The 19,287-nt window shown below is 41.9% G+C and overlaps 1 protein-coding gene across 1 annotated transcript; it reads right to left on the bottom strand.

Moving 5' to 3' along the window:
* Positions 1-604: 604 nt before the first annotated feature.
* LOC147981634 (uncharacterized) lies at positions 605-1,408 on the bottom strand. Its single transcript, XM_087516021.1, has one exon. It carries the CDS (start codon positions 1,406-1,408, stop codon positions 605-607), a length of 804 nt encoding a protein of 267 aa, XP_087372147.1.
* Between the last annotated feature and the right edge of the window lie 17,879 nt (positions 1,409-19,287).

Here is a 19,287-nt window from a genome sequence, read left to right as displayed (position 1 = left end):
GCCATCAGGACCTCCACGACCGCATGCCAAGGGCACCGCCGCCAGTGAGGGAGACCATGTGAAGGAGCTGGCGCTTATTAGCTGCAGAGAAGTGGATCACGCATACGGCTGTGTCCAGTGCATCGGCATCAAATCGATACCATCTTCTACCGCGGTTCTCTCCCCTTATCTCGACAGCATATCCAGGTGGGAAGACGATGAATCCTTCTCTGAACTAGGTGCTGGTGGAGTAGCTTGTGCACAACCCAGTACTTCTTCCTGCTTGGGGTCGCCGGCTTGATCGGCCCGTAGAGGTCGCCGTGCACCAGCTCAAGCCGTTCCACGGCACGATATTTCGCCTGCTGCACGAACGACGCTCGCTGCAACTTGCCAGCCAGGCACGCGTCGCACAGCTGGTCCGCCTGCTCGATCAGAGGCATGACGCGCACCATCCCTGCCACGCCAGTTTGTGTAGGGCGTCGAAGTTCAGGTGTCCGTAGCGGGCATGCCACGTCCACGCCTCATCTGATCCGCTCTGGGCTGCAAGACACACATGCTGTGCAATCTGGAGAGCTATCATGTACAAACGATTATGTGCCCTGGTTACCTTGGCGAGCAGACGTCATTACCGGTCGCGCACGCGCAACACGCCTCCCTGGATCAGCACCTGGCAGCCGCTCTCATCTAGCTGGCCCAGGCTGATGATTAGTGTGCGCAGGCGGGGAATGAAGTACACCCCCGTGATCACGAGGTGATCGCCGGTCTTGCACACCAAGAGGATCGTCCCTCGACCGTAGATGCTGACGATGGAGCCTCCGCCGAAATTGACGCTCCCATGAACGCCCGTGTCGAGCTCGGCGAACGCCGAGCGATCTCCTGTCACGTGGTTGGACGCCCTCGTGTCTAGGTACCACAGCCCGCCGCGGGTCCCGTCCTCGGCCCCGAGGTTGACTTGCACCGCGTTCTCGACGAGGTGGACCGGCGCCGCGTGCACGTCGTTGCAGCCGCAGTCGAACAGGCCGCAGACCTGGGCCATTAGTAGCCCAGGTTCTTCATCCTTCGCGCATGCCTGCGCGAGATTTGCCTGGTCCTTGACTCGGTTCTTGCACTCGCGCGCCCAGTGCCCTACCTGCTTGTAGTGACGACAGATATCATTGGATCTATCTCCGCTGCTGGTGTCGCGTCCCGTGCTCTGGCCACGGCCACTGCGCCCACGACCGCGCCCGTTGCTGCCTGACGAACCGTTGCCTTCGCGCAGCTTCAGACGTGCAAACCACTCCTCCTCAGTGAGGAGCAGCTTGGCGCTGCTGTCGACGGCGCCGGGCGCCGCGTCCAGCTCGTATCTTTCCTCGGTAGCCTTGAGCCGCCCGATCAGCTCCTCGAGGGCCAGTGTGTTGAGGTCGACTAGCGTCTCGATCGCGCAAGCCATCTACGAGTACGCTTTGGGGATGATCGAGAGGAACTTGCGGACGACGGCAGGCTCACCGATCTTGTCGCCTAGCAACTCAAGTTGAGTGACCAGAGAGGACAGGCGCATACCAAAATCGTCGATGCTCTCGCCATCGTTGAACTTGATCGCCTCGTACTGACGACGCAGCGGCATCGCCTTGGCCTCACGCACGCGTGCTACGCCCAACCGCATTGTCTTGATAGTGCCCCAGGCGTCCTTCGTCGTGGCCTTTACGGCGAGCGTGGACACCATCTCCGGCAGCACCGATCGCAACAGGCACTCCATTGTCATGCGGTCCGTCTCGCGCTCCAGAGTCCCGTCGTTGACGGCGACCCAGAGCTAGCATGCCTCCAGCATGACTTGTATCAGGAGGGCCCAATCGGCGTAGTTGGTGCGCGTCAGCATGGGCCAGGCCCTGCCGGTGTCGCGGACGACGCGCTGATGTACGACCAAAGCGCCGCCGCCGCTGTTCCCTGAATCCACAACGCTCTTCCCCGGGCTGTCAAGTCCTGCCATCTCCACAGGCCATCGAGCGAACCAGCTCTGATGCCAATTGTCAGACGGACCTCGCCACTACGATCACCGGAGTTGGGGAAGGAAGGATGTGCGAGAGAGAGAGAGAGAGTTTTTGCGCTGCTCAACTACCTGCAGCTTTTCAGGTTTTTCCATTTATTCAGTCTCACACGATCTAACAGAAACGAAAGAACCGGACGCAATCGGGTAGCGAATGCCGACATCCCAGCACTCCCCGCTCGTCGCCCGTCATGGCGCCGTGACCATGCAGTCGTGCCATCCCACGATCAGGTCAAGGCGCCGCAAAACTAGCTAGCTACTCTGAGGCGCAGCTCGGCTTATTTTCTGATGAAACTGAAAGCAAAACCTAATGTCGAAACTGAAAGTTTCAACACCTAAAACCCTACTGCTTTCTGAATCTGAAGATTACCGCAACAACTAGGCAGGGTGCGACAGTGGGCGCAGCTTGCAGAGGCGGTTGTAGGCGCAAGCAAGCTCGGTGGGCCGCCGGCGTGGCACAGGCGCGGGCAAGTTGTGGCAAAGCACGGCGGTCACCAATTTCCCGAGCTGGCAACTGAGACCGGACGCAGCAAGCTGCTGTGTGCTAGCTAGCTAGCTAGCTCGCTAGAAACGGCATGAGTACTCGCTAGCTAGCCCGTGCTAGTCAGTTTGGTCGTGCGACCGCCCCTGGGCTACGGGACAAGCACGGGCGGCAAGCCAAGCGTGAGGGACGAGCGAGTGGCGGGCAAAATGCGAGTGTGCGGGCGGGACCGCGGCGAGCAACAGGACGAGCGCGGCGGGCGGCTGACAAAGCGAGCATGTGGGCGCACGCATTGCGAGCTATGGCAGGGGCGAGCACTCGCGCATGCAGGAGCTCACGCTGGCGAGGCGGGCGAGCTCCTGTGACTGATAGGTGGGACCATGGACGGAAACGAGTGGACGATAGCGGTCGAAGAGAGTGTCCGGTTCTGTCCACTTGGTACCCATTTGTGCCCATATTTGGGTCAAGTTTGGGTCGGGGAGGACAGTAAACGGACAACAGACGGACACGCGTGTCCGTTTGGGTCGCCTTGGGCCAAGTTTTGTGTCCGGGTAACCTAAACGGACAAAATGGGTCTCTGGATTAGAGATGCTCTTAGAGTTGGTCTCATAATTTGTAGGAGTAATGTCTCTAGTTATGTGCATCCAGGCAAAGTCGGAATATCTGGGCAATATCCAATACTTTTTGAGAAGCTACATCAAGTCTGATAATGGTCCAACAATAGTCAGATAGTCCAACTAGTCAGATTTTCTGGGAAATGTCCAATGATGATCTGACTTCACAGAGGCTTATGTTATAAGTCAGATAATTTCCTATTTTGAAAAAAGTTAGATAATGGCCAGAAATTAGACATATAGCTCAATTTGTCCATGCTCTGCACCTCCTTGCTCTTGCTCTACTTCCCCATGCTCCACATCTCCTTGCTCTACTTCTCCTTGCTTAGATGGGCTCATCACATCAGAAAGATTTGCTCTTGGATTCAGAACAACATCATCGTGGCAAAGGGGCGACTGCCCCTAGGCCCAAGAGGGGAGGACCCCAACTAAAACTTATATTAGTAGGAACTATAGAAGTATACATTGCATCTGAAAGATTATGAAATGGATAAAATAGATTCTTAATTTGCAGAAGTGTAAGTTCACACCATATACTAATAAGTTATACCACACATAGGCAAACCAATTCGACTGGCAAAGTTGAGTTTAAATATAGTCTCTCTTTACGATGCATGTCTTAGTATCATAATGAAAATTATGATAAGTAGATTTCTATGTTTAAACCAATGCATAATTATTAATTCGATAAACATGTAGGCATTTCATTTGTACCAAACCAAACCAAGTGAATATGGACGAGCATGTTTGGTAATCGAATCATACGTAAAATTACAATCAACAATAGTTTTTGTTCTTCGATGATTCTATTACCGAACCCAACTTGGAAGGCCCATTTTCTATGCCCTAGAAGTTTCCATGAATATGACTGGCTAATATACACTAGAAACCACTATTAAAATATTTGTTAGTATGTATATGATTTACAAATCTCTACCATAATATTCAGTAATATTAATAGATATATGAACAGACTCATAGATATACAAATGTGTATACACTTCATCGTTTATGCAATATTAAAAAAATATAAAAATTGTTTTAACAATAAAGAAAAGATGGTACATCATAATTTTTTTTCATTTTGTAGATTCAAAATTTTCAATCATATACATTACAACTGCATACCAATGAATAATACAACTATTATCTAAAAACATTTCATGTGACTAAGAAATAAAAAAATTAATTACAACTGTAATATTTTACACTTAGTTTAAAATTAGTATAAAAGTTTAGTATGAAAAACAATTATCTTACATCGCCCCGGGCCAAAAAATGCTTTCGACCGGCTCTGAACATTATCCACATTAAGGTGGCATGAAAGCCATCATGATGATCAAGTATAGGTTGAATAATTACTGTCAATTGTTAAGATGGGCACACAGTAGTACACCTTTCAACGAGGAAAACGCCGCCTCCCTCCTTTGGCCGCCAAACCGACTTCATGTTTTGAGCAGAGCCGTCGGATAAAAGATCCCAACTTTATCTGCCGCAGGATTCCACGGCTCACTCGGTTAAATACAGGCCGTCTTAGCCCCCATCTTCTTCCCCCGTGCCCTTACCCTGTTCCCGAAGCCCAAAGCCCCAAACCGTGAGGGAAACTAGAGCCACTCCTGATCCAGAAATCCCGCCCGAGACCCACGCTCCTCCGGGCCTCCTCCGCTGACTGGTAGGGTGATACGCCTCTGTTGCATCTATAATTTTAATTGTTTCATGACAATATTCTACAACTTCCATATATATATATATATATACTTTTGGTAACTTTTTACATTATTTTTTGGACTAACATATTGATCCAGTGCCCAATGACATTTTCTGTTTGTTGCATGTTTTTTTTCACAAAACGTCCATACCAAACGAAGTCCAAACGCGATAAAAACTTACGGAGATTTTTCTTGGAATATATATGATTTTTAGGAAGTGGAATCAACGCGACACGATGCCCGAGGGGCCCACAAGCCCTAGGGGCGCGCCCCCTACCCTGGGCGCACCTGGGAGGCTTGTGGCCACCCCGTAAGGAGGTTGGCGCCCTTCTTCGGCTGCAAGAAAGCTAATATCCGAATAAACATCGTGTTAAAATTTCAGCCCAATCGGAGTGGCGGATCTCTGGGAATTTAAGAAATGGTGAAAAGCGAGAATCTAAAAATGCAGAAACAGAAGGAAACAAAGAGAGGTATCCAATCTCAGAGGGGCTCCCGCCCCTCCGCCGCCATGGAGGCCATGGACCAGAGGGAAACCCTCCTCCCATCTAGGGGAGGCCAAGGAAGAAGAAGAAGGAGGGGAGCTCTCTCCCCCTCTCTCTCGGTGGCATCGGAACGCAGCTAGTGCCATCATCGTGGCGGCGATCTACATCAACAACTTCGCCGCCATCATCACCAACCATCTCCCCTCTATGCATCGGTGTAAACCTATTATCCTCGCTGTAATCTGAACTTAAACATGGTGCTCAGCGCTATATATTATTTCCCAATGATGTATGGCTATCCTATGATGTTTGAGTATATTCGTTTTGTCCTATGGGTTGATTGATGGTCATGATTGGTTTGAGTTGTATGTTTTATTATTGGTGTTGTCCTATGGTGCTCTCCGTGTCACGCAAGCGTGAGGGATTCCACTGTAGGGTTTGCAATATGTTCATGATTTGCTTATGGTGGGTGGCGTGAGTGACAGAAGCACAGACCCGAGTAAGTAGGTTATTTGCGTATGGGAATAAAGAGGACTTGATACCTTATAATGCTATAGTTTGTTTTACCTTATCGATCTTTAGTAGTTGCGGATGCTTGCTAGAGTTCCAATCATAAGTGCATATGATCCAAGTAGAGAAAGTATATTAGCTTATGCCTCTCCCTCATATAAAATTGCAATAATGATGACCGGTCTGTTTATCGATTGCCTAGGGACAAATAACTTTCTTGTGAGAAAAAGCTCTCTACTAAAACTAACTCAATTATTTCTTTATATAAACAACCCCTAGCTTTTATTTACATGTTCTTTATTATCTTGCAAACCTATCCCTTTACACCTACAAAGTATTTCTAGTTTCATACTTGTTCTAGGTAAAGCGAATGTTAAGCGTGCGTAGAGTTGTATCGGTGGTCGATAGAACTTGAAGGGAATACAAATCCTACCTTTAGCTCCTCGTTGGGTTCGACACTCTTATTTATCGAGAAAGGCTACAACTGATCCCCTATACTTGTGGGTTATCAAGACCCTTTTCTGGCGCCGTTTCCTGGGAGCAATAGAGCAGGGTGAATATTCTCGTGTCTGCTTGTTTGCTTTATCACTAAGTAATTTTTTATTCTGTGCTCTTGTTTTCTATCTATAGTTATGGGTAGGAAACGCAAAATACTAAAAAAATTAGTTGTACATGCTAAACCAATGGTTGAAGAACCACCCAAAATCTATCATATTGTCAAAACTTTCTACTTGGATCATCTTTGATCCCTTTGTGCTCGTGCTGAAAACCCAAATAGTTTAGTTGAGGGAAAATCATTAAATGAGCATGCTTATTTTGTGCGACACCGCTTATCTCAAAAAGGGAAACTTTTATGACATCATATTAATACTTTGCAATGCTATGCTTGGAACTTATGCGAAATATAAAATTTTATTTGTTGTTTTGAAGACCCTAAAAAACACCTTCCCTATGAATGTGAGTTTAGTGATAATGGATTCTTATCTTCTTATGCCAAGGGTGCTTATAATTACTATGATATTGAGCAAATTGAAGAATTTTTTTGCTTTTAAGGGTGCCTATGAAATTGCTTCTTTGATTGAAAAGTATGATGCTACTCTTTACAAATCTGAAAATTTTGCCATAAATAAATATTGCTATGAAAACTATGCTTCTAATGCCTATGTTAAAGAATATACTTAGGATGCCTCCGCTGTCCAAGAGGAAACTTATGTTTTGCTGGAACCGATGGAAGAAGAAATTGACGAAACTGTGAGCTCATTAGATGAAAAAGATGACGATGAGAGCGAAGAATTAAAGGAGGAAGAGCGAATTAGCTACCCATGCCCACCTTCTAATTAGAGTAACTCTTCAACTTATACATTGTTTAATTTCCCCTCATGCTTATTGAAGGATGAATACTATGATGATTGCCATGATCCCTTGGATTCATTTGAAATATCCTTTTTTGATGGACTTGATGCTTGCTATGCTTGTGGCCATGATGCCAACTTGAATTATGCTTATGGAGATGAACTTGCTATAGTTCCTTATATTAAGAATGAAATTGTTGCTATTGCACCCACGCATGATAGTCCTATTATATTTTTGAATTCTCCCAACTACACTATATCGGAGAAGTTTGCGCTTATTAAGGATTATATTGATGGGTTGCGTTCTACCACTACACATGATGATTTTGATATATATATATATATATATATATATATATATATATATAGTAATACTATTCATCACCCAGGATGTAGAATAAGTTATTCTTCACCCGAGGTAATCTTACGATCGCTTCATAAATAAATTAAGTTTGAAATACAAATAGTTACATTTTTATTGATTCACTACGTAAAATTTGGTATAAAAAATAAAAAATATAGGAAAAATCGCATTTTATGTATGTCTTACACTATGTTTTATATTCGTAATTTTACGTAACGTAAAATATTTTTTATGGTGAGTATATATTTTCTTACATTCTCTTTTTACGTATAAAATAAGAAAAAATTTACAAAACATAAAAATACGGTGCATTGATGTCAAAATAGAGAGGGGGTGAAGAATAACTATTCCTCACCCAGGGTGACGAATAGCGCGACCCTATATATATATAATATGCATGTGCTTCCTTCTCCTACTTGCAATTATTATGAGAGAGGAACTACATCTCTACCTCCTTATGTTTCCAACATGAAAGAATTGCAAGAAATTGTTTATGTTATGTATTGGCCTTTACTTGATGTGCATGAATTATTCTTTTATGACATGCCGATGCATAGGAAGAGAGTTAGACTTCGTCATTGCATGATATATATATATATATATATATATATATATATATATATATATATATATATATATATATATACTAGCAAAAGGGCCCGTGCGTTGCAACGGGGTGTAGACTTTAAGCCTTTCATCAACGTGCCTATGTCAAACCGATGTAGATGTCCCCACATGGATTTGGTGACAATAATGAATGCTTCACAAGCACAATATCCTGTTTTGAGCCGGATACAGATCCATGGAAGACAATAGTATGAGGAGCCATTGCTACTGAAAGCAATCATCTGGTCAATTTGACATTGTAGGAATATGACGACAAATATTTTATAAGAGGGGTTGGCCATACATGAAAGCATGCCCTTACTTAAGATCTAGCTTTATAGAGAACATCCTTTTTCTCACTCTAACTATGCCAATATTATGGTGTTAATATGCGGGCAGTTTATTGTGCCTTGTGATCACTTTTCCAACCAACATAAACATGCCTTGTAAAACATTGATTTTGATGGATAGAGAGGATGCAACAACCTGGTTAAGAAAACATATAATAACATTTAAGGTTTTTCTTTCACAAAAAAAGGAAGAGAAATATATCTCTACAGGACTCAGGGCATCACATCAACTGGTACTACACTTTGTTGAGAATCCTCAACACAAGTTTTATTAGTGCATGAGCCGAAGTAGAGCATCATGAAGGGTGCAGCTTGCCTGGAGGGTCACGTACGTATCTATATGGTTGTGCAGATGTAACATTATGTACGTTTCTTTATCGTTGTGTAGATGTAACATTATAGACACGATAGAAGTGTATCCAGTCAGGGTAAATGAGCACCTGGGTGTTGTCATTGCCGAGCTAACTACGGAAGATCTGGATGGCGGGCGGCCATCATGTTGATCAGCATGTACACCATCACGACCAGCGTGGCAAGAGGCGCAAGCAGGTCGTAGCTCCAGCAATGGCGCCGTGCCCCGCCGCAGTTGGAGAGCAACGTGTATACAGTTTCATATAAGCAACTTTCATTGTAGGATTAAGATTACAAACTTTGGGAAACATGTGGATTACTGTACAGGAGGTCTGGCAGCAATTGGATCTCATGGGGTGTTTTTTGTAAGCATGGCTTAAGCTGCTGGAGACCTCATTTTTCTTTCATATTCTTCTAGAGATAAGCAGGACCGAGTCTTCATCCTCCCCTTATTAATTTTTGACACAACTCCATGATGCCCAGCAAACCCGAAGACATATATAAATTAAGCGAATTGGGTGTAAAAAAGGCGAGGTGGGACAATTCAATATGCGAGTCAACCTAGTTTTGTGCAAATAAAGGGATGTAGCCCAACAGTAGCAACGCTAGTTATTTAGCATGAAGGTTGTGTCTTCGATTCGTTGCACCGGCACGAGTGATCGCTGTTGTTCTACATGAGCTAGCGTGCGACGTATCAAATTTTATTAGTACCACCTTGCGTATACGTTTTAAATTTAAACTAAAAACGTAAATTCACACGAAGAAACGTATTGTGACGGTGAACCCACGGAGTCAATCCGTGCTTTATTATTATTATTAGGGAAAGATATATATATATATATATATATATACACACACACATAGCTTTGTGCTCACTACTAAATTACAAATCATTGTTAATTAAAATTGGCTTTGATATACCTTAGGATCCTGGTGGATCAATTGCATGAGCACTATATGCAAAACTCTACTTCATCAGGGCGGAGTGGAGAATCTGAAGGGAGCAATGTGAAAGGACATGCAAAACCTGCTGAGAAGGACATGCAAAACCTGCTGAGAATGTGAGGCACTATGAACGCCTGTCTGCTGAAGTTAGTACATTGCATCGCAGTAAGGCATTGAATGATCGTGTTAGTTATGGAGGACTTATCTGAGCGGGGGGGGGGGGGGGGGGGGAGGGGGTGGATGCATAACATGTGGCAAGGCTGGTGGTGAAGGAAGTGCTACACTGCACCTAGAGTCGGCGGTGTAGGCGGAGGGTGCTAGGCCAAGCTGCCTTCATGGGTGAGAGAGGTTGGTTGAGAAGGAGGGTGGTTAGAGGAGATAACAAAGTACACCGAATGATATCAATATTTAGTGATGAAGCATGAGCACGTTGTGTATGGTGAAGTGATGTTAATATGTCTAGAACACGTGTACATATTGTTTTTTTTGGAAAAGCAACCAACCACCACCTTAATTCATTCCCTCATTTCCTCACATCTACTTGCACGGACTACTAAATGAAGCACATGGTTGCTTTGTTGAGACTTGATATTTTCTCTCCTTTTTTTAGCAGAACATATGATCTTTGTTTGAGTTTCATGGGTTGCAAATGCACCAGCTAACTATTGTTGCACGCCATATGTTCATGTGCCACTCTTACTCCCTCTAGTTCACAAAAGGTGACGTGTAGGATATATAACTTTAGATTTTGTTGTTATGAAGGAAAAAAGTGTATTTGTTTTCCATTCTTATTTTATTTTGCAAGTAAGCTGATACACACAGTCCGCAAACCACACTCACGACGCCACACACACTGCAATAAACCAAGGACTAAGTATTCCCCAAGACATGTCAATCTAGAAATATATGTTTCACCGGGTGTAGACAATATTGAATGGAAGCACAACGTTGTTGTTTGACATGGTTGAAGTGCATTTATGGTGTTAAGACGTTGGGACGTCAGCACTTACTAAAAGATATGGTTGTAATTTTGGGTGGATAGGGAGTACGATACAACCATTCGCCAACCAATCTTTACCAATATGGCATTGCCTCTTCTAAAAGGGAGGCACTCCACTACCTTGGTAGTACTCTACTCTAAATATCAATCTCGTGCCAATTTAAACTCTATTGTATTAGGATGGAGTGAAGAATCTGGAGAGAGCAATGTCGAATAGTACAAGTTGGACATGTGAAACATGCTGATATTGAGAGGCGCCGAGAAAAGCACCTCCTGTACCTATGAGCATCAGTCTTGCTCTAGTTTGTAAATTGCATGGCGGTAAGTGATGATCCACAAGTATAGGGGATCTATCGTAGTCCTTTCGATAAGTAAGAGTGTATACCCATTAGAGGAAGGAAAAGGTCCCATATAATCAAAGCCCCAAACATCAAATGGTTCAATAACGAGTGATTAATTCATAGGCATTTCCTGACGTCTACTAATATTACCAATTCTTTGACATTCATCACAAGATAAGACAAACTTACGCGCATCCTTGAAGAGAGTAGGCCAACAAAAACCGGATTGCAATACCTTATGTGCAGTTCTATCTCCAGCTGGTGCCCTCCATAAGCCTCGGAGTGGCACTTGCGTAGGATCTGTTCCTGTTCATGTTCAGGTGCACAACGCCTAATAACACCATCTACTCCTTCTTTATAAAGATGTGGGTCATCCCAAAAGTAATGTCTCAAATCATAGAAAAACTTTTTCCTTTTGCTGGTATGTGAAACTAGGTGGTATAAATTTAGCAACAATGTAATTAGCACAATCGGCATACCATGGAGCAGTACGAGAGGCATTTATGACATTCAGTTGTTCATCAGGAAAGCTATCATAAATAGGTAGTGGGTCATCAAGAACATTTTCTAACCTAGACAAGTTGTCTGCAACGGGGTTCTCAGCTCCCTTTATATCAATAATATGTAAATCAAATTCTTGTAGCAAGAGAACCCATCTAATAAGTCTAGGTTTAGCATCTTTATTTTCCATAAGATATTTAATAGCAGCATGATCAGTGTGAATAGTTACTTTAGAATCAACAATATAAGGTTTGAACTTATCACAAGCAAATACAACTGCTAAGAATTCTTTTTCAGTAGTGGCATAATTTCTCTGGGCATTGTCTAGAGTTTTACTAGCATATTGAATAACATTTAATTTCTTATCAACTCTTTGCCCTAGAACAACACCTACAGCATAATCGCTAGCATCACACATACTTTCAAAAGGTAAATTCCAATCAGGTGGCTGAACAATAGGTGCAGAGATTAATGCTTTCTTAAGTATTTCAAATGCTTCTACACAATCATCATCAAAGACGACGGTATATCTTTTTGTAATAGATTAGTCAGAGGCCGAGAAATTTTTGAGAAGTCCTTAATGAACCTCCTATAAAAACCGGCATGACCAAGGAAACTTCTTATACCTTTGATGTCCTTGGGACATGGCATCTTTTCAATAGCATCAACTTTAGCTTTATCAACTTCAATACCTCTTTCAGAAATTTTATGCCCCAAAATAATTCCTTCCTTAATCATAAAGTGGCATTTCTCACTGACTATCAGCAACGGGATAAATTATACCTGCCTCAAGGAGCTTTAGTATTTCCTTTCTTACCACTTCTTTCATCTTAGGATTCAGCCGTCGCTGATGATTAATAACTGGTTTGGCATCTTTCTCCAAATTTATTTTGTGTTGACATAGAGTGGGACTAATGCCCTTAAGATCATCAGGAGTATATCCAATAGCAGCACGATGCTTTTTCAGAGTTTTCAATAATTTTTCTTCCTCCTTCTCTGAAAGGTTAGCACTAATAATAACAGGATATATCTTCTTTTCATCAACATAAGCTTATTTAGGAGTATCAGGCAACGGTTTAAGCTCAAACACGGGATCATCCCTTGGGTGGAGAAGGATCCCCTAGGATTTCAACAGGCGAGTTGTGTTTCAGAATAGGTCCCTGTTTAAAGAATACTTCATCTATTTCCCTTCTTTCATTCATAAACATATCATTTTCATGGTCTAGCAAATATTGTTCTAAAGGATCATTAGGAGGCACAACAATAGAAGCAAGACCAATAATTTCATCCTTACTAGGCAATTCCTCTTCACGGTGTTGTCTACAAAATTTAGAAAAATTAAACTCATGAGACATATCACCCAAACCAATAGTAACAACATCCTTTTCACAGTCTATCTTAGCATTAACAGTCTTCAAGAAGGGTCTACCAAATATAATGGGACAAAAGCTATCTTGAGGGGAACCAAGAATAAGAAAATCAGCAGGATATTTAGTTTTCCCACACAAGAATTCAACATCTCTAACAATCCCAATTGGTGAAATAGTATCTCTATTAGCAAGCTTAATGGTAACATCAATATCTTCTAACTCGGTGGGTGCAATATCATGCATAATTTCTTTGTATAAAGAAATAGGTATGGCACTAGCACTAGCACCCATATCACACAAGCCATGATAACAATGATCTCCTATTTTAACAGAAATAACAGGCATGCCTACCACAGGTCTATGTTTATCTTTAGCACCAGGTTTAGCAATTCTAGCAGTCTCATCACAGAAGTAAATAACATGCCCATCGATATTATCAGCCAAGAGATCTTTAACAATAGCAATATTAGGTTCAACTTTAACTTGCTCAGGAGGTGTATAAGTTCTAATATTACTTCTACGAACCATAGTTGAAGTTTTAGCATGATCCTTTATTCTAACAGGGAAAGGTGGTTTCTCAACATAAGCAGTAGGAACAATAGGATCATTATAAGTGATAGTCTTTTCTTCAACTTTAATAGGTGCAACTACTTTTACTTCAACGGGAGGATTATATTTAAACCACTTCTCCTTAGGGAGATCAACGTGAGAAACAAAAGATTCACAAAAAGAAGCTACTATCTCAGAGTCAAGTCCATATTTAGTGCTAAATTTACGGAAAACATCGGTATCCATAAAAGATTTAACACAATAAAACTTAGGTGTTATACCTGACTCCTTACCGTCGTAGAGATCCCACTCTTCAGAGTTGCATTTAATTCTTTCCAATAAATCCCATTTGAATTCAATAGTCTTCATCATAAAAGAACCAGTACAAGAAGTATCGAGCATGGAGCGGTTGTTCTCAGAAAGCCGAGCATAAAATTTTTAAATAATCATTTCTCTTGAGAGCTCATGATTGGGGCATGAATATAATATTGACTTAAGCCCCCCCCCCAAGCTTGAGCGATACTTTCTCCTTCACGAGGACAAAAATTATATATATAATTACGATCACGATGAACAAGATGCGTAGGATAAAACTTCTGATGAAATTCCAATTTCAATCACTTGTAGTCCCATGATCCCATATCATCACATAGCCTATACCATGTCAATGCATCTCCCTTCAAAGATAAAGGGAAGACCTTCTTTTTGATAACAGCACCGGGCATACCTGCAAGCTTAAATAATCCACAAACTTCATCCACACAGATTAAGTGTAAATCGGGATGCAATGTTCCATCTCCTGCAAAAGGATTAGCTAGCAGTTTATCTATCATACCCGTAGGAATTTCAAAGTAAACATTTTCATTTTCAGTAGGTTCAGTAGGTTGAGGAGCAACTCTTTGCTCTACAGGTCGAGGTGAAGATACCCCGAACAAGCCCCTCAAAGGATTACTTTCCATAGTAAAAAGTGATAGTAAATTTCAGCACACTATATAAAATTTTCCTTACCAAATTCCACCTACCAAAGGCGCTTCACTCCCCGGCAACGGCGCCTGAAAAGAGTCTTGATGACCCACAAGTATAGGGGATCTATCGTAGTCCTTTCGATAAGTAAGAGTGTCGAACCCAACGAGGAGCGGAAGGAAATGATAAGCGGTTTTCAGCAAGGTATTCTCTGCAAGCACTGAAATTATAGGTAACAGATAGTTTTGTGATAAGGTAATTTGTAACGGGTAACAAGTAACAAGTGTAAATAAAATGCAGCAAGATGGCCCAATCCTTTTTGTATCAAAGGACAAGCCTGGAAAAACTCTTATATAGAGAAAAGCGCTCCCGAGGACACATGGGAATTATCGTCAAGCTAGTTTTCATCACGTTCATATGATTCGCGTTCGGTACTTTGATAATTTGATATGTAGGTGGACCGGTGCTTAGGTGCTGTCCTTACTTGGACAAGCATCCACCTTATGATTAACTCCTATTGCAAGCATCCGCAACTACAAAAGAAGTATTAAGGTAAACCTAACCATAGCATGAAACATATGGATCCAAATCAGCCCCTTACGAAGCAACGCATAAACTAGGGTTTATGCTTCTGTCACTCTAGCAACCCATCATCTTCTTATTACTTCCCAATGCCTTCCTCTAGGCCAAAACAATGGTGAAGTGTCATGTAGTCGACGTTCACATGACACCACTAGAGGAGAGACAACATACATCTCATCAAAATATCGAACGAATACCAAATTCACATGACTACTAATAGCAAGACTTCTCCCATGTCTCAGGAACACACATAACTACTCACAAAGCATATTCATGTTCATAATCAGAGGAGTATTAATATGCATATAGGATCTGAACATATGATCTTCCACCAAATAAACCAACTAGCATCAACTACAAGGAGTAATCAACACTACTAGCAACCTACAGGTACCAATCTCAGACTTAGAGACAAGAATTGGATACAAGAGATGAACTAGGGTTTGAGAGGAGATGGTGCTGGTGAAGATGTTGATGGAGATTGGCCCCCTCCCGATGAGAAGAGCGTTGGTGATGACGATGGCGATGATTTCCCCCTCCCGGAGGGAAGTGTCCCCGGCAGAACAGTTCCGCCAGAGCCCTAGATTGGTTCCGCCAAGGTTCTGTCTCATGGCGGCGGAGTCTCGCCCCGAAAGCTTGCTTATGATTTTTTCTCGGACGAAAGACTTCATATAGCAGAAGATGGGCACCGGAGGGCCACCAGGGGGCCCACGAGGCAGGGGGGCGCCCAGGGAGATAGGGCACGCCCCCACCCTCGTGGCCAGGGTGTGGGCCCCCTCTGGTATTTTCTTCGCTCAGTATTTTTTATTATTTCCAAAAATAATTTCCGTGGAGTTTCAGGACTTTTGGAGTTGTGAAGAATAGGTCTCTAATATTTGCTCCTTTTTCAGCTCAGGATTCCAGCTGCCGGCATTCTCCCTCTTCATATAAACCTTGTAAAATAAGAGAGAATAGGCATAAGTATTGTGACATAATGTGTAATAACAGCCCATAATGCGGTAAATATCAATATAAAAGCATGATGCAAAATGGACGTATCAGTAAGGCATTGAAAGGCCATGTTAGTTGTGGAGGAGGCCGAATATCTACCTTCATGGGTGATGGACGGATAACATGAGGCCAACCTAGTTATGAAGCAAGCACTGCATGCAGAGTCGGTGGTATAAGGTGGAGGGTGCTAGGCCAAGTTGTATTCATAGGTGAGAGAGGTTGGTGGAGGGGGATAATGGTTGCAGGAGGTCAGAGAGTAAGGCACTTGAGTTCAACATTTATTTATGAAACATGAACTCGTTGAGTAAGATGAAGTGATGTAAATATTTCTAGAGCTCGTTTAACATGAGATTGTTTAGTTTAAAACAAGACACATAATAGAATTGGATGGCTTGTGCCACAAATTTAATCAAGACTCGGAAGATGACATTGTTCTAATTTGGTTCCTTGATTATGCAAGCATCATACATGTGGTACTCATCGCAATTACATTTAGGCATATCTTATATTCCGCAAAGCCTAATATCATAAGAAAAGTAACTAAAATTTGTGGAGAACTATTCACTAGGCCCATCTCGATCCTTTTAATACAAGTGACATGAATACATTGGAGCCTGTCAATGGTAATTCTAGGGTAGAGGTACCGTAATATGTAAAGAGTTCAAAAACAATTTACCTGAAAGGCTCCAAAATTTTGTACAGGCAACATAGTACATTAGATATTTTGAAAATAAAGATATACTCCATCTGTAAACTAATATTGGTTCAGAGACTGCTAGTAATAATTGTGTTATTATTTATTTATAAGTTTATAATTAATGTTTATATTGTATGCTATAACTGTTATGGCTTTCGAACCTGTAAAAACCAAGAGGTTCAGAGGAAAAGTCATATGCACATGTAGACTTATAAATGGTAAAATAGGATTTCTAGTCCTGTCCCTAGGACTAACTGAAGTGTTGCATGATGTTTTTGTTATTCTAATCACAAGCATAGTTAAGTGTAACGATGATGCATGCAACATTGAGGTCACGATGGTAGAAGAACACTCGTGTTGAATTGACACAAGTTGTATGTTATACAAAGATATGATTTCGTCACAAGTCTATAGTCCATAACACAAAAAAAGTTAAGGTATGCACAATTCCAAATACCATGAGAGTTTCGAGTCACTCCATACCGGGGGATGCACTTTGAGTTTTCTCTAACGTCAACCGTAACAAGTTGATCATAAGGGCAACTTAAGGGTTCATTAGAAACATTATGATGAGGGACTAGATAGCTCAAGACTAGAATTGCTCCTCCGATAATGAGGAAATATTGTTCAGGTCCTCTCGGTATGGCAGCATGCATCATCATCTGGCCAGACAAAGTATGTCTAGAACACCGAGCCTTTTGGTCAGTTAAGTACTTGAATTATGATCTCAAGGCTGCACGTGAAAAGTGTTTCTAGATATACATGCTTAGAATTAAGAAATTAAGTTTATGAAATAGTGAGGCTCTTTAAAAATAAATCATGATGTGGGACAATAACGAAATAAAGATCGATAATCTTGCTCTGCTGAAAAAGTACACCTTTTCAATTTGTTTGAGATTGTTTCCTGGTAAGCTAAAATAAAGAGTCAATTACACTAGTGGTGCCTGAATTTGACGCAAATGGTCACTTTCATGCTAGAACTTGTGGTATACATTGAACTCGTGCAAAAACTTGGCTCGGACGTACAAGTACAGTGCAAATCACGTTTGGATTGGAACGATGCTGACTTGGCATGCCAGCGTGGCATGGAGCCCACTGTCGGTGATTGGAAGGCTGAGAGGAGGGCGTGTGGCCTTTTTTTTGCAAAAAACAACTTGAATTGGCATTTTATTTTTTCGCCTCTATGAGAGGTGGGTCCCATATGTCAGTGTAATGTGAAAATTAATGAAAAATAAAGCTCATGTGTCTCAATGTTTGTATAAATAAATGTTCATAATTTAAAATTTAAAATTACATATGAATATTCATTAGTGGCTAATATTTCAATTGTATTTTTCTGAATATAAATCATGAGGGAAAATATATCACACGAACGTTTGTATTCATCATTTTGTATAATTTAAATATAAACTACAAGTGTATAATTTTTTGTATCCATTTAATAAACATTTAAATATCCATATTTACCAAACATTTTTACATAATACTCCTTCTGTAAAGAAGGGAGTACATGGGTGTATATTCCAATATTTTTATTTACTAATCATTGTTTGTAAATAATATTTATAATACGTGAATATTTGAACCTTATTTTTATTACTTTCGTTTTACATATGTATTAAAAAACTAGTGTGTGGAAAATGGGCCGCGCTATTTGCGGCTCATATAAGTCCCACATGCGTCCTCCTGATGGTTGCTCAAAAAAACATGCGTCCTCCTGATACTACATTAAAAACTATTATCAGAATTTGTCATTACAACATGAATGTTGGAGTGGCTTGGACGGCTAACTATCCAGCTGTTGGTCTTTGGTTCGGGACCCGTGGCCGTTTGTTTCATTTTTATTTTCACGTACTGACAGGCAGGCCCCATGTGTCATAGAGTCAAAATGAAATGGAATCTGCGCTGTTGATAAGGGTTTTTTTGTGAGAAATAAAAAAGTTGAGGGGGTTTTCGCAAAAAAAACAGGCCCCACGCCACGCTTGCGCGCCAAGTCAGCATCAATTTCGTATTCAAGTGCGATTAGCACTGTATTTGCACGTCCGAGCCAAGTTTCTGCACCAGTTTAATCTATGTCAGAAGTTCTTAACACAAAAGTAACCAATTGTGCCAAGTTTAAACACCATCGATGTAACTGACTCTAAAATAAAAGTGGGAAGACTCATATGAAATTGAAGAGGTACGCAACTCAGGTGCCGTTAAGCCAAGATGAGGAAATGGGCTTAGTGGATAGTCAATGGGCAACGACTTAATAGCTACCAAGTAGATGAACTAAAGACTATCGACGTCTTCAAGATAATCAAAAAAATAGGAGGTAACTGTATGAATGTACATGGCCTAAGACACCTCCTCCTAGAGTTCCCACTAAGATTTACCCCTATAAATATTACTAGCAAAAATGCCCGTGCGTTGCAACGGGAGAAAAAAGATAGTATTTATCACCGAAAGGATTTTTTTTCTTTGACGGAACGCATGTGCTTTAACATAGAACAAACACCAGAGCTAGAGTCTGTCTCGTTTGTTGCAGA

The sequence above is a fragment of the Triticum urartu genome, chromosome 3A (genome assembly GCF_056163025.1).
Source record: "Triticum urartu cultivar PI428250 chromosome 3A, HENAU_Tu73, whole genome shotgun sequence".
Taxonomy (NCBI): domain Eukaryota; kingdom Viridiplantae; phylum Streptophyta; class Magnoliopsida; order Poales; family Poaceae; genus Triticum; species Triticum urartu.
This window is presented reverse-complemented; position numbering and strand designations above follow the sequence as displayed.